This window comes from Lithobates pipiens, unplaced genomic scaffold, assembly GCF_037356315.1.
Source record: "Lithobates pipiens isolate NorthernLeopardFrog02 unplaced genomic scaffold, aLitPip1_a1.2 Scaffold_19, whole genome shotgun sequence".
NCBI lineage: Eukaryota > Metazoa > Chordata > Amphibia > Anura > Ranidae > Lithobates > Lithobates pipiens.
The window spans coordinates 437249058-437273361 of record NW_027507764.1 but is presented as its reverse complement, the minus strand read 5'-3'; the positions used below and the strand labels follow the sequence as shown (position 1 = coordinate 437273361).

Genomic DNA, 24304 nt, shown 5'->3' with positions numbered 1-24304 from the left:
TGCAGCTAGCTACGCCACTTCCTGTTATCCCCCTGCTGTCTGCTGGGAAACACACAGATCCCAGAGACAGCAGGGACCGTCCGTATTGCGCAGCGCGATTCACACATGCGCAGTAGGGAACCGGAAAGTGAAGCTGCAAGGCTTCACTTCCTGATTCCCATACCGAAGATGGCGGCGGCAGCACCCGAGAGCCGATCGACAAGATCGGCTTCGGTTGTCAACATCGTGGGCGCGCTGGACAGGTAAGTGTCCATATTTTAAAAGTCAGCAGCTGCAGTATTTGTAGCCGCTGACTTTTAAATAAAAAAAATAGGCGGAACTCCGCTTTAACAACCTCATGGATTGCCTAAATCTTCCTTTCACCTCATATACACTATTTCTCTAGCTCCTGTAACCTTGTAAGGTTACTTAAAATAAAACTACTACTATCATAGCAGTTTCTCAAGTATAAAAACATTTTTTTTTATAAAAACCTATATAAAAAGGTGAGTCCCTGGTCATGACTAGAAATCCCAGCTAGGTTAATGATGCTTGTTATACTAAAGGTAAAACAAGCAAAACACACTCTACTATCAATAGATCTACGATATATTGTATACTCTTGAATTCCTTATATATATTATGTTTTATACAACTGAGATCATTGGTGTAACTGTGATGCTTTAATTTTACAAACGGTCTCTGGAATAGAACATCCAAGTCTACCTGTAACAAAAGCTAGATGTTGGTCTACAACAGACTGGAGGAAGGAGAGAATACACCCCATGAAGTTTCTAGGGTGAAAGTTCTTGACCTGTACCAAGAAAAGTGGGCCAGGGGCAATGGTAGAACGTATGGAAAAAAAAAATTCCTAGCCTCAAGAAGGTAGGGATGACTAGGCCAAAAAAAGAGAAAAAAACCCTGTCCCTCAGATCTGTGATTTCAACTGCTATGCCATTAAAGCCTGCAACTTAGACGTAAGCTAGAGTATTGGTACTGTAAGGCCAGTAGCTTGAGTATATCAGAGTACCACATCTTTCTGGACCAATTTGGTGCATAGAAGGTCACAGGAATGCACTTCTTCCTGATCCTACAGATTAGGTGAAAGAAAATCTGTAAGGGTGGAAATGAGTAGATGAGGCTGAGCTGATCACACGGTGTGCTACCTCCACAGTACAGATACACTTGTATTTGTTTATACGGCGTGTATTAATTTCTGGGGGGTTTTTTTCTATGCTGTCACCATGTGACGATTTTCTGTTTTTCCTTCCCCTTCTTGTGAGGTGATATCCTTTTGCTGTGTGTGGGCTTCTCGAATACTTACTTTCTGCAAGATACACACTAGGGTTATGAAAGGCCAATACTCCTTTTTGACCACATAAAACACTATCGACGCTTATTGTATAGCCACAGCATTCTGCATGAACTAAACAACTTTGTGGATTGTTTGGTGAGTTCAGCTATCTGAAGAAGACTGTCCACAGTGATTATCTATGCTATATTCAGGCCAGGCATAGAGGTCTCAGGAAAGGATAGTCAAAGAGTCAAGATTGGACTCAGATTTTATGGCGTTTCCAAAGCGTCCACTGCAAAGGCCTGAGGGTCCATGGACATGACCATAAATCCGTACAGTTTTTTTTTGTTGAATTCTGGGTGCCAGAAGGTTTACATCTGGCATTCTGCACTTACGGCAAAGGGCTTGAAAGACTGCCTAATGAAAAGCCCACTGCCTGAATCTAGACGCCGATGACTGGGGAATTCAGCCTACCAATTTTCTACACCTTGGATATCAGCAGCGGATAGTGTTGGAATGTTAAGTTCTGCCACGAGGGGATCAAACTTGCTTCCATTAGAGCAATTAGACTCTCTAATCGGATGTCCTCATAATAGAAGAGTCAAGCATTGAAAGAGCAACTGGCTCACCCTTGAGTTCTAGGATGTTGCATGCAAGCATGGAATCTATGTCCGTCTTTCTCTGGGCCCAGAAGGCCCTGGCATGAGAATGTAAGAATTGTCATACCAGTGAATAAAATATCCTCTGAGGGGTACTCTAGAACTCTGTAGCAGTGGAGCAGGAGGGGGAATGCCTTGTTGCAAGAACTTGAAGGCCATTGTAATCTAGGATCTGCAAGTGTAACCTGCTACAATGTTAGCTCAGATGGGAAAACTAGGAGATGTTGCCCGACCAGCATCCCATTTCCAAAGCGTAAGAGGCAGGTTGTGCAAGCACAGTAACCTCCTGTGGACGGAGTAGCTCCATGCTTCCGGCCTTGCAGGCACAGTGCCACTCAACTCACATTGGGGGCAGAAGGAACCACTTGCAAAAATATGCGTTCAGAGGGAGCTCATGGCACCCCCCCAGTAATACAACTAAATGACACCAAAGCACTAGTGATGGCCGAACGGTTCGCCCAGCGGTCGTTTCGCGGCGAATTTCGGCTGTTTGTGGTCCGCCCGTTCGGCGGACTATTGGCGCCGTTCGCCCGGCGGACTTCCATGTTTACTGTGTAAAAGAACTTTGACCTATGATGACACATCCAGGACAGCCAATTGAGACATTACAGCACATGGACACTTGGACATTCCCCCTAACTTATAAATAGACCCGATCCGGCGGCCATTTTACATTCTTTCTTCTGTCACTATAGGGAGAGGTTGCTGTGTGGAGCAGGGAGAGATTGCAGTGACCCAAATCGCTAGCTATTCGGTACACAAAAGTTTTTTTCAGGACTGGTATAGGTGTTAGGTGTAGTTCAGGATATAGGTTTGCTGTGCTACTGATTGTTGCAGCAGCCTGAGTGTCTTGTCAGTTTAGAGAAAGGGACAGGACGGTGTGTCTGCTGTAGGGACAGTCAGTTTAGTCATTAGCTGTTACTATCAAGTCCACAAAAGTGCTATTCCAGTTATTGTTCCAGTAGCCTCTGTTTTGTCAGTTTATATAGGGACAGGCAGGAAGCAGTGTGTGAGGCAGTGAGGGTCAGTTTAATCAGTAGCTGTTACTATATTAGGTCCACAAAGGTTCTTTTCAGGACTGGTATCAGTGGTTTCATAATAGGCTTGTACACGTATAATATTCTTTCTTCCAAATATAGAAAGAATATTATACTTGACTGCTGCCCTTCTGCTGCAGTCTGCTAATCATTCACAACCTACTTGTTCCACAAAGGTCCTTATAAGGACTGGTAATAACCTAGTGTAGGGTGCTATAGTACATAGGGTTGAGTGAGGTACAGTCTGCTATTCTATAAGGACTGGTATAGGTCCACAATACATAGGGCTGAGGTGCACTACTGCTGACCGCTGCCCTATACTGCAGCAGTCCTTCATCGGTATAGGGACTGACGTACAGTCTGCTAATCAGTCACACACAACCTACTTGTTCCACAAAGGTCCTTATAAGGACTGGTAAGGTATAGGGTACTACAGTATATAGGGTTGAGTGAGGTACAGTCTGCTATTCTATAAGGACTGGTATAGGTCCACAATACATAGGGTTGAGGTGCAATACTGCTGACCGCTGCCCTATACTGCAGCAGTCCATAGGTATAGGGACTGAGAGTTTTGTCACAGGGTCATTTTAAAAATGACAGGCAGAGGAAGAGGCAGGCCCTTCCGCAGGGGTGGTAGGGGTAGGGCAGGAGCAACAGGCTTGAGCCAAAGTGGGAAGTTGCAGAAGGTGCGTTCAATTACTTTAAAGGACGCACCAGACTTGGTTGAGTGGCTCACTCAGCCTTACTCTTCTGCACCCTCCTCATCCTCTCGATCTGCACCCTCTTCTTCACTCTCTGCTATGTGCACCCCCAAAGACACTACCACCAACAACACCACATACCTTCCGCTTGAGTCACAGGAATTATTTTCCGATCCATATCAAGACATTTCTGATGTGCAGCCACTCTTGGTATTGGATCAGGAAGAGGAGGTAGCAACAACCGCTACTCAGCAGTCTGACGACAGTACCCAGATAAGCCCAAGGAGGAGGTTGGTCCCCGGTGTTGCTGCCTACTCCGAGATCTCTACTTATAGCGGTGGGGAAGGGGACGTCGATGATGACGTGTCTAGTGATGTCACGTGGGTGCCCACAAGAGAGGAAGAGGAGGGGAGTTCAGAGGGAGATATGGACCAGTAGATAGGGAGGAGAAGCAGGAATAACTTACATTTGCAGTCTGCTTTATCCTTCCAGTGCAATGTATCAGGAGCGAGTCATTGACCATGTACGGTCACATCTGGCGCTCCCAGGACACCGGCACATGGCTCCGCAGTGTGGACTTTTTTTAACGTGTCCGCTGCTGACAATAGCGTTGCCATCTGCAATCTTTGCAGTCAACGCATTAGTCGCAGTAAGCCCAACACTCACCTAGGGACGACCGCCTTAAGAAGGCGCATGAGCAGCCATCACCGAGCCCAGTGGGAGCAACGGAACACACAAAGCCACACTCCAGGCTCTCACCGTCCAGCCTCGTCTTCTACTTTTCCTTCTCCTCACAATTGTCCTCCACTCCACCTTCCATCACGCCAAGCTCATGTTTTTCTGCAAAAAGGCAGGCTTCCGTGGGCCTAATGTTCGAGCGTAAAAAAATGATGACGCCGGATAACCCTCTTGCCCAACGGTTGACGGCTGGCTTGTCAGAACTCATAGCCCGCCAACTACTGCCATATAAACTGGTGGATTCGGAGGCCTTTCGCAAATTTGTGGCCATTGGAACACCACAATGGAAGGTCCCAGGAAGGAAGTATTTCTCAGAGAAGGGCATCCCAGAGCTATATGGCCATGTTCAGCAGCAAGTGAATGTATCTCTGGCACACAGTGTCGGTGCCAAGATACATCTGACCACAGACACGTGGTCTAGCAAACACGGGCAGGGAAGGTATATCACTTTTCCTGCCCACTGGGTGAACCTTCTGACGGCCGTCAAGCATATAACCCTTGGCACCCGTGTAGATTTGGTTTTACCGCCACGGATTGCATGCAGGCCTGACTTCTTCTCCTCCTCCTCCTCCTACTCCTCCTACTCCATCCTCCTCCCTCTCCTCCTCGGCTGACTCCTCCTTTTCCGCTGCTAGCGTCTCTTACACTGCGCCGCCCAAGATCCCCAGAACCTATTCGACATGCCAGGTGAAACGTTGCCATGCCGTGCTGCGTCTGTTGTGCCTGGAAGCCAAGAGCCACACTGGCCCGCCACTCCTTTCAGCTTCGCGTTCACAGGCAGATCAGTGGCCAACACCGCTCAATTTGACAGTTGGTAAAGTGGTGTGTGACAACGGTGCCAATCTGCTTAGCGCATTGAAACAGGGCAAAATCAAGCACGTGCCATGCATGGCACACGTCTTAAACTTGGTCGTGCAGCGATTCCTTGTCAAATACCCTGGGGTCCAGGACATCTTGCGGCAGGCAAGGAAAATCTTGGCCCATTTCAGAAGATCTTACACGGCCATGGCTCGCCTTGCTGACATTCAGCGGCGACACAATCTGCCGGTCAGACGTCTTATTTGCGATTGCCCGACGCGATGGAACTCAACCTTCTATATGCTTGATAGGCTGCTCCAGCAGAAACGTGCAGTTAACGTCTACCTGTATGAACTCTGCGGCAGAACAGGTTCTGGAAAGCTGGGGGTTTTTTCACCGCGCCAGTGGCTGCTCATGCACAACGCATGCAGACTTCTGCGCCCATTTGAGGAGATCACCAAACTGGTCAGTCGCAGCCATGGCGCCATCAGTGACATGGTACCTTATGCCTTCTTTATGGAGCGTGCATTGCGTCGTGTCATTGATCAAGCTGTGGAGGAGCAGGAGCGGGAAGATGAGGAAGTCGCAATGCTGGATGAATTCCCAGGGGGGGGCTACTCTATCTGAGACAAGTCAACAACAGGAGTCTGAAGAGGAGTCAGAGGAGGATGGTGCCGGGGCGGATGAGGGGGAACAAGAAGAGCATGCTTTAAACCTTTCTGGGATCCCTGTTGTGCGTGGATGGGGAGAGGAGAATGAAGAGGACGACATTATCCTGGATGATGAGCAGGAGCCAGGCCACCACACCGCTTCCACTTTAGTGCAAATGGGGGCCTTCATGCTCCAGTGTTTTAATAGGGACCCCCGTATAAAAAGCATAAGGGTCAAGGACCAGTACTGGGTGGCAACGTACTTAGACCCCCGGTACAAACACAAAATGGCGGAAATGTTACCGCCGTCACAGAGGGCTTGCAGAATGGAGCACTTCCAGGCCTTGCTTCGAGAAATCCTGCATTTCTGCCTTTGCGTGCACTGGCAGAGAGCAATTCCCACTCCCAGAGAAGGACTTGCGGGTACCAATCCAACAGCGCCTGCAAGAAGAGGCCAGTTTGAAGATGTGTTGGTGACTTCGGATACGAGGTCATTCTTTCAGCCGACCCATCGACAGGTGTCATCCGGATCCAGCATCAGGGAATGCCTAGACCGTCAGGTGTCCGACTACATCGGGTTAACGGCCGATGTGGACGCTCTGAGGAGTGATGAACCCCTGGACTACTGGGTGGGCAGGCTTGACCTCTGGCCAGAGCTTGCCCAATTTGCAATAATCGAACTGTTGGCTTGCCCCTCATCCAGTGTCCTGTCCGAAAGGACGTTCATTGCAGCAGGGGGGATCGTGACCGATAAGCGTACTCGCCTAGCTCACATTTCTAAAAATGAATGAGGCATGGATCTCAGAGGAATTCAACACATGTGACCAGTAGACCATGTATATGTCTATAAACAATTTTTTTAATCGAGCACAGAGACCTTCTTTCTTCATTTGGCCCACTTCCTTGTCCAAAAAAAGCACACCGTACTATATGCCCGTACCCTCCTCTTTGAAGAGGTTAAGCGGTGTCATATTTCTACTGGGGCTGCTTATTATGAGGGGCTCCCACCATCCCTGTGCTGTGCTGACATCCTCCTGGGGCTGTACCTCTGCTGTGCATATTATGAGGGGCTCCCACCATCCCTGTGCTGTGCTGACTTCCTCCTGGGGCTGCTTATTATGAGGGGCTCCCACCATCCCTGTGCTATGCTCATTATGAGGGGCTCCCACCATCCCTGTGCTATGCTCATTATGAGGGGCTCCCACCATTCCTGTGCTATGCTGACTTCCTCCTGGGGCTGCTTACGGTGCAGGTGTCAGTGCTGTATATCACGGTGCTGATGTCAGTACTCTCTATCACGGTGCTGCTGTCAGTGCTGGTGTTAGTGCTTTATGTCACGCTGCTGATGTCAGTGCTCTCTATCACGATGCTGTTGTCAGATGACTATCACGGTGCAGGTGTCATTGCTGTATGTCACGCTGCTGATGTCAGTGCTCTCTATCACGGTGCAGGTGTCATTGCTGTATGTCACGCTGCTGGTGATCATCTCCTGCACCCTCTTCTTTGCCTACCCTGACCTTCCCTCTCCTCCATTGCCTTCATGCGCTCCACAGTCCTGAATTGTCACAATTTCCCATATAAAAAAAGAATGCTTGTAGTTGTCGATCCCAGATTCACCTCATACATGCGTTATGTCATTGGCCATGTGGTGGGACTATGTTTGCACAGCTATTAATTATTTTGTGGCTGCAAATTTGACCTGTAGGTTTGCGAAGTTCGCCTCCCATTGAAGTCAATGGGGCTCGCCGCGAACGTCCCGGTTCGCGAACTATCGGCCGCGTTCGCGAAACGTCCCGTCAGAAGTTCGTCCATCACTACAAAGCACCATTAACTCTAGCTGTGTTGGAAATCTGCACCGCATTACCAGAAGTTTGCACCTCACCCCAAAAGGGTAAACACTAGGCACCCTGAGCTGAATGTCTAAAGTGCTTTCGCTCTGTACTCACCACATCAAATATACAAAAGGTCACCCTGGGACTTTGAATGAGGTGAGCACAGCTTGCCACTAAGTAACAAAGGTAGGTAAAGTATAGGTATTTCTTCAAAAAATGGTATCCATGGTATACATGAATAATATGAACAATAGCCAAGCCAAATAATACATACAATATATACAAGCATCAGACAAAAAAACGGACGCATTTCGTGAGACCATAACTCGCTTCTTCCGGAGTAGATGCAGGTATTACATATCTAAATGAACAGAGAGATGTACAGTGGAACCTTGTTTAATGAGTAACGCGGTTAACAAGTGTTTTAAAAGATGAGCACCTTTTCTTTTTAAATTCTGACTCTGTTTGCGAGTGTTGTCTCTCAAAAAGAGCAGAATTCAAGCTAATGGGGTGTGCAGTACCGCATTTGGCCAGGTACGGGGGCGACGGTGACACTCGGAACGGTTCAGAGCCGTTCGTAAATACTCGGAAACACTAAGTTCCCAATAGTTTCCAAGCCTTTCCCAGTTCAGCTGAGCTGTCCGAGTATTTCCGAGGCTCACCAGAGAAATGCAGTAATCACCTTGGAAATAACACATAGAGAAGAGAAAAACCTCCATATAAGGTAGGCTAGCTGGTAGTGGAAGAGGTTATATGGGGTCCTCTCCCTGCAGTCTTTTTTGCCAGTGTCCAAACACCTGAAAATAGCGGCAAATTACCAAATCGTAATGATTTAAAGAAGCCTGTGTCCTGTACAAATCGGGAAATACATATTTTGCAGTGCGATTTATAGTGCCCCAGTTTGATATATTTGCAAACAGTAGTAAAACATCAGAATCAAATAAGTTCTCTTACCTCCACTGCAGCCTTCTAAAGAAACAGGCATATCTGTAACCTGCACGCTCCTCCTAGTACTCTGAGGGGATAGTTCAGAGATGTCAAGTAGTGAATCTGTCTCTTCACCCTCATCATTGGACAAATTGCTGTCACTGGAACTCCATACAATATCCGCTGGATCTTTTGCGCAGTCATCTGCAGAAGTTTCTGGAAGATGATAATAAAAAAAAAGGATTATTTGTGGATTATCCCTGTATTACGGTTAATAATGGTTTGAAAATAAGGCTACTTTTACACGAGAACAGTTGATCTGTAGAGGAGAAATATACACAACAATAAAAAGGAAGGCATCATTCGCACATCAACCAGAAAGGTTAGCTTAAGGTGAAGGATGTACAGACTTTGCTCGAGAGCAAATCGCAAGTTCACTTTAACGTAAAGACCATACAGAGCTAGTATTTGCCTTGCCTACCATCTGGCTCCCCCGCCAGTACTCTGCGTCAAAGCAGACCTGAGTACTGTTAGGCATGGGCTGAGCAAGCATGCAAAGCCCTACCTAACTTTCAACTTATTCAGCAATTTGAAGTACAGATTCACTTTAACCACTTGATCACTGGGCACTTAAACCCCCTTAATTACCATACCAATTTTCAGCTTTCGGTGCTCTCACATTTTGAATGACAATTACTCAGTCATGCAACACTGTACCCATATGAAATTTTTGTCCTTTTCTTTTGGTGGTATTTAATCACTGCTGCTTTTTTAATTTTTTGTGCTATAAAAGAAAAAAAGACCAAAAATTATGTAAAAAAAATGCATTTTTCTTCGTTTGTTATAAAATTTAGCAGATTAGTAATTTTTCTTCATACATTTTGGCCAAAATTTATACTACTACATAGCTTTGGTAAAAATAAGTACAAATTGGTGGATATTATTTGGTTTTTGTGAAAGTTATAGAGTACACAAGCTATGGTGCCAATATCTGAAAATTGATCACACTCATTTCTTGAGACCCTAACATGCCAGAAAAGTACAAATACCCCCCAAATGACCCCTTTTTGGAAAGAAGACTTTTTTTAAGGTATTTAGTAAGAGGCATGGTGAGGTTTTTGAAGTTGTAATTTTTTCCTACAATTCTTTGCAATATCAAGATTTTTTTTCCTTTTTTTTTTTCCACAAAATTGTCATATTATCAGGTTATTTCTCACACACAGCATATGCATACCACAAATTACACCCCAAAACACATTCCTCCCGAGTATGGCGATACCACATGTGAGACTTTTACACAGCATGGCCACATACAGAGGCCCAACATGCAGGAAGCACCATCAGGCTTTCTGGAGCACTCAGGCCAATTCTGACATTTCTCTCCTACATGTAAAAATCCTCATTTGCTAAAAAATTACATAGAACCCCAAAACATTATATATGTTTTTTTAGCAAAGACCCTATACAATGGTGGTCGTTGCGACTTTTTATCACGCACGGTATTTGCGCAGCAATTTTTCGAACGCGTTAAAAAAAAAAAAAAAAAAAAAAAAAAACAGTTTTGTGCTATAAAAAAAAAAAAAAACAGTAAAGTTAGCCCATTGTTGTTGCATAATGTGAAAGATGAAGTTACGCTGAGTAAATAGATACCCAACATGTCACCCTTCAAAATTGCACACGCTCATGGAATGGCGCCAAACGTTGCTACTTAAAAATCCCCATAGGTGACGCTTTAAATTTTTTTACTGGTTACATGTTTAGAGTTACAGAGGAGGTCTAGGGCCAAAATTATTGCTCTAAAGTTCGCCGCGATACCGCACATGGGGAAAGGGGCGCTTTAAATCTTTTTGGCTTTTTTACTGTTCATTTTACTTTATTTTAGTTTGACATTTTTTTCCCCAAAAATACATTTTTTGATCACTTTTATTCCTATTACAAGGAATGTAAACATCCCTTGTAATAGGAATAGGCATGACAGGTCCTCTTTACCGTGAGATATGGGGTCAATAAGACCCCACATCTCACCTCTAGGCTGGGAAGTCTGAAATAAAAAAATAAAAAAATAGCAGGGTATTGCAGAGTATTGGCAGGGTATTGCAGAGTATTGGCGGGGTATTGCAGAGCATTGGCGGGGTATTGCAGAGCATTGGCGGGGTATTGCAGAGTACTGGCGGGGTATTGCAGAGTACTGGCGGGGTATTGCAGAGTACTGGCGGGGTATTGCAGAGTATTGAGGGGTTAAATTTCGGTGAGCAGCGATGTGGGCACTGCAGATGCAGTCCACATTGCTGCTGACACTTATCTCTTTCCCCTCCGCTGTACCGATCGGTACAGAGAGGGGAGGGAGGACGTCAGTTTGTTTACAAGTGATCGCTCCGTCATTTGACAGCGATCACGTGGTAAACGGCCGCAATGAGCGGCCGTTTACCGTGATCCGTCCTGTTGACCCAGCGGTCACGGATGGTCTTGAGTGCGTGCCCCAGGGGGCCCACGAGAGCGGAATTCTGGGAGGCCGTTAATTAACGACCTCTCAGAGTTAAACAACCGCCCTGTAGCCGTTAATTGCCTAAGGGCCAGTTGTTAAGTGGTTAAAACAAACAGATCACTTCTAGTTCCATTGCCTGATGTGATAAAATGCTCAAAGTTGCAGCTCCAGCCTACTGCTAATCTGCTACAAATTCTTACAGCGTAAAGGACTCCTGACAGGACTGGTGCAAACTGAATTACAATCTCTATCACTTTGTTATGTATAAAATTCTCACAAACACCACTACCAAAGCGAGCCTCCACAAAGACCAAAAAGCTACCCTCGCCCCTCCAAGATGGCAGATATCGACCACACTGCATTGCAAGACACAGGAGAGGAGGAACAAATGGCACTTTTTGAAACATCTGTTCCATTGCCCATTTAATAAATACTGCTAGTGGAGGTTGCAGCACACTTCAAACCCAATCTCACTTCTTTCCCAGAGCTGTTCTCCCAATAACTCCAGGACTTCCGGGTACAACTCATTGCTACTGAAACCAAGACTCAAGCCTTACAACAGAGGGTAAGCAACATCAATGATAAATACAGCTCAAGACTTTCCATAAGCGGCAAGCTGCACTGGAGGACAAAGCTTAAGACCTTGAGAACGGATTGCTAAGATACAACCTCTGCTTGGTGGGCATCCCTAAGCAGCTAAGCAAGCTTTGTACTCATAATGTTACTTTGGTGCTGGGTCTCCCTTACCTGGTGAAAGTGGAATTAGCACATATATTTGGACCACCATGAACTCAACAACAACCTGTCATGGTTCACTACTTGGTCTACATTGACAAAGCCCAAATTCAATGTGCATATAAACAGTAGTGGAGAGTTATCTTGTTGTAGGCAGGCACCAGCTCTTACTTTACTCTGACTTTTCTTTGGAGGTTTCCAAGTTGTACAAAGCATATACTCTCACATACAAACACTGGGTTAGCAAACGGATCAAATTCTCACTTATATACCCAGCCACTCAAGAACTCTGCACCCATGTGTACATCCAGAGGAAGCAACCCACTTTCTACAAGCTCTCAGTTTGACCTGCTCTCTGGTTAGCCAGTCCCAGGCACCCAGTGCAGGTTTTCTGCATTCACCTGCAAACCCGTGTCAGCCCAGAAGATTGCACCTGCTCCCAACTGGAGCTATGCAAAGACTCAAGGTTACCTTTTACCCCACGGGGACTTTTGTCCCATAATCGGGCAGAGAGCCTCTAGGCCTGACAGTTTAATAAGGAGAGGCTCTCTGCCCGATTATGGGACAAAAGTCCCCGTGGGATGTCTTTATTATTTTTCAGAGTATCAGAAAAGAAAGGAAGACCATACTGAGAACTAATCTACCTGCTACTGTTGATATTTTGTTGCACTTGAATTCACCCTTCAATAGACACTGATCTGACTAGTCGCTAGACCTTGTTTTGATTACCCACAATCCTTTATACAAGGAGCTGGGGAGAGTCATGCTGAGACACTCCCCTAGACATATCTCTAATGGCTTTTCTTTATCTAACCCTCCAAGAACCCTGTAACATGAAACTTGAAAGGCTACACTCAAACAAATTATCCATGGTCCTTCACCACTTAAAGAAATTGCACATTAAAGTGGTTGTATACCCTTACAGACCACTTTTTGCTACAGGTAAGCTTGGGGCCTTGTATCTTCCTCAGGGGGATTGCTCTGAGATATTCTTGAAAAATCCCCCTGAGGAAGACTCTGTATCAAAACATGCTGGGGAGGGGCACAGATGATCGCGGTACTAAGAACAAGAGTGAAGCTAGATATTTCAATGAGAAGTGCCGACGGGGCTTGTGTGAATTGGAGAGGAGATTCCCAAACATGGTCTTCGCTTTGTATGCAAATAAATGCTTTTTAAACGACATAACCACTATCGGGTTTCTTTCTCCACTATTTATCATTGGTAATTACTGGCCACCAGGGAGCAAAGAGTGGAGAAGAGCTCAGGAGTTGTCTTGTTAGAGCCCATGGTGAGGCTAGAAAGCTGTTTTTGACCATACTTAGCTGTAGTGGTCACACTGATCCAGGTAAGAATATTCCTGCATAGGGGGAGCACCTGTGGTGATACACATCCTGGATCCTTTTTGTTTTGTCATTATTTTTTCCCATATGAAGTGATATTTTTGGCATCATCAGAATACTTATGTTTTCACGATATACAGTGGATATATAAAGTCTACACACCCCTGTTAAAATGTCAGGTTTCTGTGATAAAAACAAAACAAAAAAAACACAAAGATGAATCATTTCAGAGCTTTTCTACATTTAATGTGACCTATAAACTGTACAATTCAATTGAACAACAAACAAATCTTTTAGGTGGAGGGAAGTAAAAATAAAAAGATAAAATAATAAGGTTGCATAAGTGTGCACACCCATAAACTAATACCGTGTTGAAGCACCATTTGATATTATTACAGCAATCAGTCTTTTTGGGTAAGAGTTTATCAGCATGGCACATCTTGACTTGCCAATATTTGCCCACTCTTCTTTGCAAACACCTCAAATCTGTCAGATTGCGAGGGCATCTCCTGTGCACAGCCCTCTTCAGATCACCCCACAGATTTTAAATTGGATTCAGGTCTGGCTGGGTCATTCCAAAACTTTTATCTTCCTCTGGTGAAGCCATTCCTTTGTTGCTTTGGATGTATGCTTTGGGTTGTCGTCATCCCAAAAGATGAAGTTCCTCTTCATGTTCAGCTTTATAGCAGAAGCCTGGAGGTTTTGTGCCAATATTGACTGGTATTTGGAACCGTTTATAATTCCCTCTACCTTGACTAAGGCCCCTGTTTCAGCTGAAGAAAAACAGCCCCAAAGCATGATGCTGCCACCACCATACTTCACAGTGGGTATGATTTTTTTGGGTGATGTGCAGTGTTTTTGCACCAAACACATCTTTTGGAATTATGGCCAAAATGTTCAACATTGATTTCATCAGACCATAACACATTTTCCCACATGTTTTTGGGAGACTTAAGATGTGCTTTTGCAAAATTTAGCCGGGCTTGGATGTTTTCCTTTGTAAAAAAAGACTTCCATCTTGCCACTCTACCCCATAGCCCAGACATAAGAAGAATACGGGAGATTGACGTCACATGTACCATGCAGCCAGATATTCCTGCAGTTCCTTTAATGTTGCTGTAGGTCTCTTCGCAGCCTCCCTGACCAGTTTCCCTCTTGTCTTTTCATGAATTTTGGAGGGACATCAAGTTCTTGGTAACGTTACTGTTATACCATGGACCACAGTGGAGAAAATATGGCACATCTAATGCCTTAGAAATTCTTTTGTACCCTTCTCCTGACTGATACCTTTTAACAGCGAGAAACTCTGTGGACCATAGTTTTGCTGTAGAATGTGACTAAGAAAATGTCAGGAAAGACCCACTAGACCAGCTGAACTTTATTTGGGGTTAATCAGAGGCCCTCTAAAAGATTTCAGATTGTTTTTTAACTGAGTTGTAGAGTTTATAGGTCACATTAATAGATGGAAAAAGTTCTCAAATTATTTATCTTTGTCTCATTTTTTTTTTACATCACAGAAACCTGACATTTTAACAGGGGTATGTAGACTTTTAATATCCACTGTATGCACTTTAGTGTGTTTAGTTTTAAGCGCTGCACAGATGATTGTTTAAATGTATTAATACACATGTAGGATTGTGATTAGTGTCAGCAGCTTTTTAGGCTTCCCATTATCACGTTATAGGAGTGGCGCTTAGGATTTATTTTTGATTTACTTACAAGGGGGATAAAGATGGAACAAGAAAAAAGAAAAGAATGGATTGGAAGTAAAATAGGGCCAATAAGTGGTGAAGGCTGGAATAATAATGTGTGAATGTTTAATTAAAAAAAATAGGATTTTTATAACAGCTTACCTGTAAAATCCTTTTCTTGGAGTACATCACAGGACACAGAGCTAAAGTAATAACTGTATGGGTTATATGGTGATGGGCACTAGCACACCCTAAACAGGAAGTTCAATTCCCCATATAACCCCTCCCCTTACTGCGAGTACCTCAGTTTTGTAGCAAAGCAATGCACATGTAACCAGAAAGAGGGGAGGGACCTCCGTGATGTACTCCAAGAAAAGGATTTCACAGGTAAGCTTTTATAAAAATCCTATATTCTTTATCGTACATCATGGGACACAGAGCCACAGTAATAACTGTATGGGATGTCCCAGAGCAATGCCACCTGAGGGAAGGGGACACAAACAAAAGTAGGGTGCAATCAGACCCGAGGACCTATACTGCTGCCTGCAGCACACTGCGCCCAAAGCCTTCTTAAGTCCATCTGACAGAATCTGGTGAATATATGGACTGAAGACCAGGTTGCGGCCTTGTAGATTTGAGCCATGGAGGCTTGGTGACGCACTGCCCACAAAGCAATAACAGCTCTGGTGGAGTGTGCTTTGACCTGAAGAGGTGGAACCATCCTCTTCAAGCCATAAGCTTGAATAATTACCTGCCAAATCCATTTGTCAAAAGTGGATTTCGATGCTACCTGTCCTTTCCTAGGACCTTCAGGCAACACGAACAAAACATCTGTTTTCCGAACCTGAGCAGTCACCTTCAAATAGATCTTGACTGCTCTCACTACATCCATAGAATGTAGTGGACTTTTCTTCCTTAGAACAGAGTTCTGGAAATAAAACAATATCCTGGTTTAGGTAAAAACCCAATACCACTTTTGGCAGAAAGCTAGGATGAGGATGCAATACTACTCTATCCTTGTGAACAATTAAATATGGCTCTTTACAAGAAAGCCGCCAACTCTGATACCCTTCTTGCAGAAGAAATGGCTATCAGAAAAAACTAGCTTCATTGTGAAAAGGACCAAAGGAATATGTCGTATCAGCTCAAAAGGCTGTTTCTGTAATGCCGATAGAACTAAATTCAAGTCCCAAGGGTTCAGGGGTTCTCTAACCAGTGGATTAAGCCACGTTACCCCCTGTATAAAGCTTCAGATCAAAGAATATGAAGCAAGCGGACATTTAAACAATACTGATAAGGCCCTTGATAGTACTCAAGGCCAGTTTCATCTCTAGCCCCATTTGCAGAAAGGCATGAATTCTACCCCTGGATTCACACCAAGAAAACATATGCTTTCCAGACTCTATAATAAATGACTCTAGAAGCTGGCTTCCTTGCATTAATCAAGGTAGGTATCCCTGAGCCTGAAAGCCCACGATTCTTTAGAATGTGGGTTTCAATAGCCAAAGCGTTATATTTAGCATTTGTAAAGTAGGGTGGAACACTGGTCCCTGCAATAGCAGGTCTGGACGTGGTGTTAGGGGCCATGGGGCCCCTACTACCATCTTTACCATTTCTGCATACGAAGATCTTCTGGGCCACGCTGGAGCGACAAGAACTACCGACTTCCTTTCCCGCTTGATCCTGCGAAGAAGAAGCAGAATAAGAGGGAATGCATAAATCAGTGAGAACTGATCCCACGGGGTCAACAATGCATCTTTTCCGCATGCGAGTGGATCCCTTGTTCTTGACCCTGGACACAAACAGATCTACATCCAGGATCCCCCATCTTTGGCATACATAGCCAGGAAGATGTCGGGGTGAAGGGACCATTCCCCCGGGAACAACTGCTGACGACTTAAGTAGTCTGCCTGCCAGTTCTCCACCCCTGGATGAAGATTGACAAAATGCACGGCACATGTTTTTCTGCCCAGGTTAGGAGATGGTTGGGCCCGACTTCTGGTGCCCCCTTGGTGATTTATATAAGCCACTGCTGTGGCACTGTCAGATTGAATCCTCACAGGAGAATTCTGTAACCTGAATGTCCAGGCTCTTAGGGCTAGATACGCTGCCTGAATCTCTAGAATGTTGACGGGCAAGGTCTTTTCAATTCTGAAGCATTTCCCTTGGACAGACATTTCTTCCAGGACTGCTTCCCAACCTGAAAGGCTGGCATCTGTTACCACCTTCCAGGTAACCGGTAAGAAAGATTTCCCCTTGTGCAGATTCTCTGATATCCTCCACCAACTGAGGCTCTGGCACACTCAGAATGAAACTGAGCATAGGGAACTGCTTCGAATGAAGCCACAATCTTCCCCAAAGACCTCATACAAAGGCGAATGGAAGGACCCTTCTTTGCCCTGACCCCTTGGACCAGCTCCTTTATGGCGCTGATCTTTGCATGGGGTAAAAACAACTTCTTCTGGGCTGTATCTATGACCAGACCCAAGTACTCTAATCTTCTTACTGGCTTTAAAGAAGATTTCTCTAGGCTGATGACCAAACCTAGATATTCCAGGCAGTTGACTGTGGTGACCACTCTTTCGTCCAAGCGGACTACCGACCAGTCTATTAAGAGCAGGTCGTCCAGGTATGCTATTATACCTTGAGTCCTTAATTTGGCCCGAGGAAGGGCCAGAAGTTTTGTAAACACTTGAGGTGCAGTAGCTAGACCGAAAGGCAAGGCTACAAACTGAAAATAAAGTTTTTCTACTTCGAAACACAGATAATTCTGGTGAGCGGGGAAAATAGGTACATGCAGGTATGCATCCTTGATGTCGATTGATGCCAGAAGCTCTCCCCCTTGTAGGATGGGCACTACTGATCGGATTGATTCCATGCGAAAAAAGTGAATCTTCAGGAACCGGTTTAGATCTTTGAGATATAGAATGGGTCTAACATCCCCATTTGGCTTTGGTACCATGAAAAGGTTTGAATAAAACCCTGACCCCTGCTCTTCCACGGGAACCATCATGATCCCTTTTTGCGACAAACGCTAGAAAGACTTATTTTTCTCAAGATCTTTGGGGACATTTGACCTGAGCAAAGAGGAGACAGGACTTCTCGGAACTCTAGTTTGTAACCTAGAGCTATTGTGGAGACCACACAGCTGTCCCGAAATTCTTCCTGCCAGACCTTTGAGAACTGCAGAAGTCTTCCTCCTTTGTGTCCTTGGTTTTTGTGGCATTTGAACCACCTCCTCTGGTCATAGTGCTGAGCACAAACGCAGAGGTACCACCAAAAAAATGCACCCACTGCTGAGCAATAGTCCAGCAACTGCGGCTGATATTAAGCTCAGCCTGATGCTTAAGTAAACGTGCCTGGGAATGCCTGTGTTACTAACACTTGCATGCCACCTGCCTGCTCCGTGTCCCTCAATCAGCTGAATGCACCTGAAAAAAGGTGCCTTTTATAGCTATACAGCGCGCGTTGTGGGCGCTGAAGCACGCCAACGCAGCTAAACCCCGTCCCCTTCCTCTGACCACCCACCGCGCCCCCCTCATCTATTTTAAAATAGATAATTTTCCCGCACAAGCTCTGTTGGTTCCAGCATTGATCTGTGATCGACAACAGTGGTGTTATCCCCAATATGCGGTTTTAGAAATACTGGAATTTGTTGTATCTTCTAGTAATTATTGTGCATCCGTATGTGTATATTATGTATGTACTATCATTTAATAAAAAATCTTTTTAATCCTTTTTGCTAATAATTTTGGAGACTACTGCCCAATTAAAGTCCCATTAGAGGAAAAAATTGGTTTTGTGTTCAACGTATTAGGGATGTGGGCAGGCAGTCTCGCTCCATAAAAGTTTTTCGCACGTCCAATAATTTTTGGGTAGTAGATACCCATCTTCCCCACTCTAGTGTTTAAAACTTTTTGGAATTTCACTATTTTGACAAATTGACAATTTGATATTCTGCGATATTATCGTAAATAATTATCATGACAAAGTACACTAGCTCTAATTGGGAGACTAAAATGCAGGGTTTTTATAGAGATTTTACACAGAAAGAAAAGAGGGATGCGGAATTATCAACTCTTCCTGAATTTGAGGAAATTACTAGAAAAAAAAAGTCTGCTTATCGCTGGCATATCCATTCCTTCAAACAATATATTGCTGAAGGGATAAACCCATTTGGGTTACGCATTCAGATCTTTCCAACTCTGGATGATACGAGTTCATCCTTTAAAAGTGACTAGGAAAAGAACCTTTCAAGCTGCTCAACGAGAATGATGTCCCTATTGAGGGACAAGTACCATCGAAAAATAATTTAAATCGAAAAGGAATTGGAACCCATTTATAAGCAATTGACTGTGTTTAAGGATCATGCTCTATATGAAAAATATGATGGGGAACTTAATGAAGCATTGGAACATTTTTATAAGGAAATCTTTAAAAAAAAAAAAAAAAAAAAAAAAAAAAAAAAAAGAAGATTGCAGGGACAATGCTACTTTTCAGGAATCAAGGGCCTATAATTGGAGAAATCAGAACATCACAAAAATGAAAAAGTATGGCCAATATCATAAGAACGTGAACAATGATAATTCACTATCTGCAGCGTCTTCTCTATCGTCCCTCTCGTCCAGAGGGTCGAGTAGACAAAAGACCTCCCGAAAATCAAAGAGAAATTCCCAGGGAGGGGGAATCACAGGAAAAATACCTAAAAAACGGATTACAGATACTTCATTCCAAGCTGGTTTTGCTAGCCCACACCTTGGGTCAGGGAAAACAGAGAGGCACAGCCCCTTCACAATCTATTGCAAGTGAAGCCCCACCAGGGAATGGAGGCGTGTCCTCAGCCCCAATTGTGGACAATTTTTTAGTGAAACCGATCGAAAACATCAATGCATGAGGGGCATGAACTCTGAGGGAATTCTCCCTACCAGTCTCAATTTAATAAACTTCTCTTATAGTCTCAATGAAGTTGAAATATCTGTTCTGAGTAGAGGGTTAAGTTTCTGTCCCAATCAGGACATAGATAGATTTGAAGCCACGAAAGATATACAGTTTGCCCGTAAATTGATCTTAAAACAACTTTATTCTAGAGATCTGCCCAAACAATCGAGCTTTCAAACACAAGAACTTATGGCCCTAGACAATTTAATATCTCTTCTTGAGAACTAACCACCTGATCTTATTGATCAGATAGATTTGGAACAATTATTGGGCAGATTCGAACGGATCTGCCTAATTTTTCTCCCAAACCATTTAAGAAAAAATCCAACAAATTTCTTGCATTGAACATTAATCCTAACGTTCTGGCTTTTGTCAGATTAATTTGTGATGCAGTCCAAAAAATTCCCATCACCACTAAGGAACAATCCAATCTAAATTCTAGTGAACATGAGGCTTTAAAATCTCTAGCGATGAATCCCTCAATTATCATAAAATCCTCAGATAAGGGAGGGAACATTGTCGTAATGGACAATGCTCAATATGAGACAATGTGCTATAACATACTCTCTAACAGACAATGGTACTGCAAGATTGCCTCATCCAAGATTGAACAATACAAATCGGAAGTTCTATCAATTCATAGACATGTCATATGCAGCCAATATACTTACTCAATCTGAATATGACTATGTTAGGACAGCCCTACCATGTACCCCTACCTTCTATACGCTGCCCAAGCTCCATAAGGACCTACTTCACCCTACCGGTAGACCCATCATTTCTGGGAAGGGGTCGTTGACAGAGAAACTCAGTAAAAAATTTTGACAGCCATTTGCGACCGTATGTACTCCAATAACCTAGCTGTACCTAGGGTACGTTACACCTTTTAGCCCTTGCACACACGGTCGGACATTCCGACAACAAAATCCGTCGGATTTTGTCTGAAACTGGTGTTGCATACACACGGTTGGACAAAGTTGTTGGAAACGTAATGACGTTATTTCGTTATGACAGGACTACGTTCAGGCTAGTAGCCAATAGCTTTGGTCTAAGAATTTGATCTCACCATGCGTGGCACTTTGTCCGATCGGAATTGTCTACAAACGATCGGACAAAGTCCGATCGGATCATGTTGTCGGAAAATTTTAGAGCCCAGCTCTAAAACTTTGTCGGTCGGATATTCCGACGGAAACTGTCCGATGGAGCCCACACACGGTCGGCTTATCCGACAACACGGTCCGCTCGGACATTTTCTGTCAGAATGTCCGACCGTGAGTACAAGGGCTTACAGATGTTGGAGGACATCTCCATTCCTCCAAGATCATTCCTGGTAGCTTTGGATGTTGCAGTCCTCTATCGTTCGATTCTGAACGATAGAGGGCTTTTATGCATTCGCCATGTGTTCATGCAGGATGTTAAGCTGGGTGAAGGATCGGCTTTTTGATCAACGCTTTGGACTTTATTTTGAATCACAACCATTTTATGTTTCGTGATGACCATTTCCTCCAGGTGCAGGGGGTTGTGATGGGGAACATCTTGTGCCCCATCATATGCCAACCTGTACCTGGGGGAATGGGAAAACATGCTTGCGACTGCTGAACTTTTACGCCAGCTTATGAAAAAGGTGATAATATGGCGTTGATACATTGACAACGTTTTTCTGGTTTGGGACGACACGCTGAACCACCTTCGGGAGTTCATTAACCAGTTGAACAACAATGAGTTCAACTTGGCATTCACCATGACATACGATGAAAACAAGATCACATTTCTAGATCTCACTATTCAGCGACAGCCAGACGGATCTCTAACCAGTTCTTTATTCCTTAAACCGACATCCTGCAATTCCATTCTCCATGCCACCAGCTTTCATCCACAGCCTCTTATTCGGTCGATCCCATATAGTCAATACCTACGTGTCAGGAGAAACTGCACTGATGACGAGGTCTTTCAAAAAGAGGCTAACGCATTAAGGGACAGACTCCTGACACGTGGGTAATCTAAAAAATGCTTGAAGCAGGCTTTTCAATGAGCCAAGGCCAAAAATAGACAGGAACTCATTCATCATCCCCAATCAAAACTAAATTGAATTACTCCAATTAGAATTATAACCAAATTTTCTAATTAACACAAATGTTTACAAAATATCATACAACGGTATTGGCATGTTTTGAAAATGGACCCTACTATTGGTCCCTTTGTTTCGGACCAACCTTTATTTACATTCAGACGGGCCAAATAGATTGGCGACCCGTCTGGTGTCTAGTGAATACTTGGGTGGAGGGGGCAAACGAGATCCAGGCAAACGCATGGGAACCTTTAGGTGTGGGGGCTGTCCTTACTGTCAATTTATGAACATTCATTCCAATATTAGACTTCCAAAATGGAGAAAAATACAAACTTCGACACTACGCGAACTGCAAGATGATTGGCGTTGTATATCTCTTGGTGTGTGAATGTCCATGCTACTATGTGGGCAAGACGAATCAAGAATTCTGGAGACTGGCCTACCGTCATATTGCTGCAATGAAATCTTGCAACCCGGATTTGCCCCTTGGGAGGCATGTAACTATGATCCATGCTGGAATTTTTCCACGCATCTCATTCTTGATTCTGGATTGCATACACTCGGGGTTACGTGGAGGTGATTGGAATAAAATGCTTCTGCAGGCAGAACAGAGATGGATTTATCACCTCCAGGCTACCAAACCCCCTGGCCTCAACGATGCAGTCTCATTCCACCCCTTCCTCGAGGGGTTTACTTTGGGGGGGGGGGGGGGGGGTCAGAGTGGGACCGTGTTGAGGCTAATATGTCACAGTTTTGTTAAATGTAGGCAATACGTACTGTTAATCTATAATTGTCTAGACAATATGGCCTGCTATTAACTATCTGGTCTGCTTGGTTCGCATCCCTTGGTTCACTTGGGAATAAGCTGCAGTTTCTGCAATAAATGGTACTATACATCAGCTAGACATTTTTACATAATTCAAGTACACGAACCGTATTGAAATCAATGTGTCTGCAAGGGTCTTAGGTATTTTATGGGATGCTCTCAGTTTGCGCTAGGTACCCCCATATACTACCCAATGGTTTTAAGCCCCTGATTGCCCCTAGTTAACCCTTTCACCAGCGATCACAGTATAAGTGTCACTGGTGACGCTGGTTAGCCAGTTAGTTATTTAGGTTCCCCATCAGGTTTTTATATAGCGCTAGGGACCCCCATATACTACCTAATAAAAATTTGAACCCCGATTGCCCCTAGTTAACACTTATACAGTGATCACTGGTGAAAGGGTTACGGTTGACTCTGGTTAGTTTGCTTTTTATAGCACCAGGGCACCCACCATTTATTACCCAATAAAGATTTAACCCCCTGATCACCCGGCGGGTGATATCAATTAGGTTTTAGGGTCAGGGTCTGCGTCGCCCCAGGCAGCGCTAGGTTAGTGCCAGTACCGCTAACACCCACGCGCAGAGCATAAACCTCCCGTAGTGGTATAGAATCTGAACAGATCAATATCTGATCTGATCAGATCTATACTAGCGTCCCCAGCAGTTTAGGGCTCCAAAAAAACGCATTGTTAGCAGGATCAGCCCAGATACCTGCTAGCACCTGCTTTTTGCCCCTCAGCCCAGCCTACCCAAGTGCAGTATCGATCGATCACTGTCGCTTACAAAACACTAAACACATAACTGCAGCGATCGCAGAGTCAGGCCTGATCCCTGCGATCGCTAACAGTTTTTTTTCGGTAGCGTTTTATATTTAAATCTGGAAGGCAGTGCTTGGTTTTCGGGGTCCCGTACATGGCTAGGCTCCCAAAAAGTCCCCCACATGTGGTATCCCCGTACTCGGGAGAAGCAGCAGAATTTATTTTGGGGTGTAATTTGACTTATGCCCATAGCATGTGTGAGCAATATATCATTTAGTGACAACTTTGTGCAAAAAAAAAAAAATAATTGTAATATTCCTGCAACTTGTGGCAAAATATAAAATATTTCATGGACTCAACATGCCTCTCAGTAAATAGCTTGGGGTGTCTACTTTCCAAAATGGGGTCATTTGGGGGGGGGGGGGGGTTGTGCTATTTTGGCATTTTATGGCCTTCGAAACTGTGATAGGTAGTGAGGAGTGAAATCAAAAATTTGCACCCTTAGAAACGCTGAAGGCAGTGATTGGTTTTCGGGGTGCCGTACGCAGCTAGACTCCCAAAAAGTCCCACATATGTGGTATCATTGTACTCAGGAGAAGCAGTAAAATATATTTTGGGGTGCAATTCCACATATAACTATGGCATGTGTGAGCAATATATAATTTAGTGACTTTTTGTAAACACTTCTTTTTTTGTCATTATTCAATCACTTGGGGAAAAAAAAAAAATTCAATGGGCTCAACATGCCCCTCAGCAATTTTCTTGGGGTGTCTACTTTCCAAAATGGGGTCATTTGGGGGGGGGGGGGGTTGTGTTATTTTGGCATTTTATGGCCTTCGAAACTGTGA

The 24304-nt window shown here is 44.3% G+C and overlaps 1 protein-coding gene across 1 annotated transcript in view; it reads right to left on the bottom strand.

Moving 5' to 3' along the window:
* The window catches only part of SPIDR (scaffold protein involved in DNA repair), a 1142324-nt gene that overhangs the window by 1059846 nt on the left and 58174 nt on the right, over window positions 1-24304 (bottom strand). The window contains exon 4 of the mRNA XM_077492658.1: window positions 8643-8831. Within this exon, the coding sequence (XP_077348784.1) occupies window positions 8643-8831 (189 nt within the window). The remainder of the gene's footprint in view (window positions 1-8642; window positions 8832-24304) is intronic.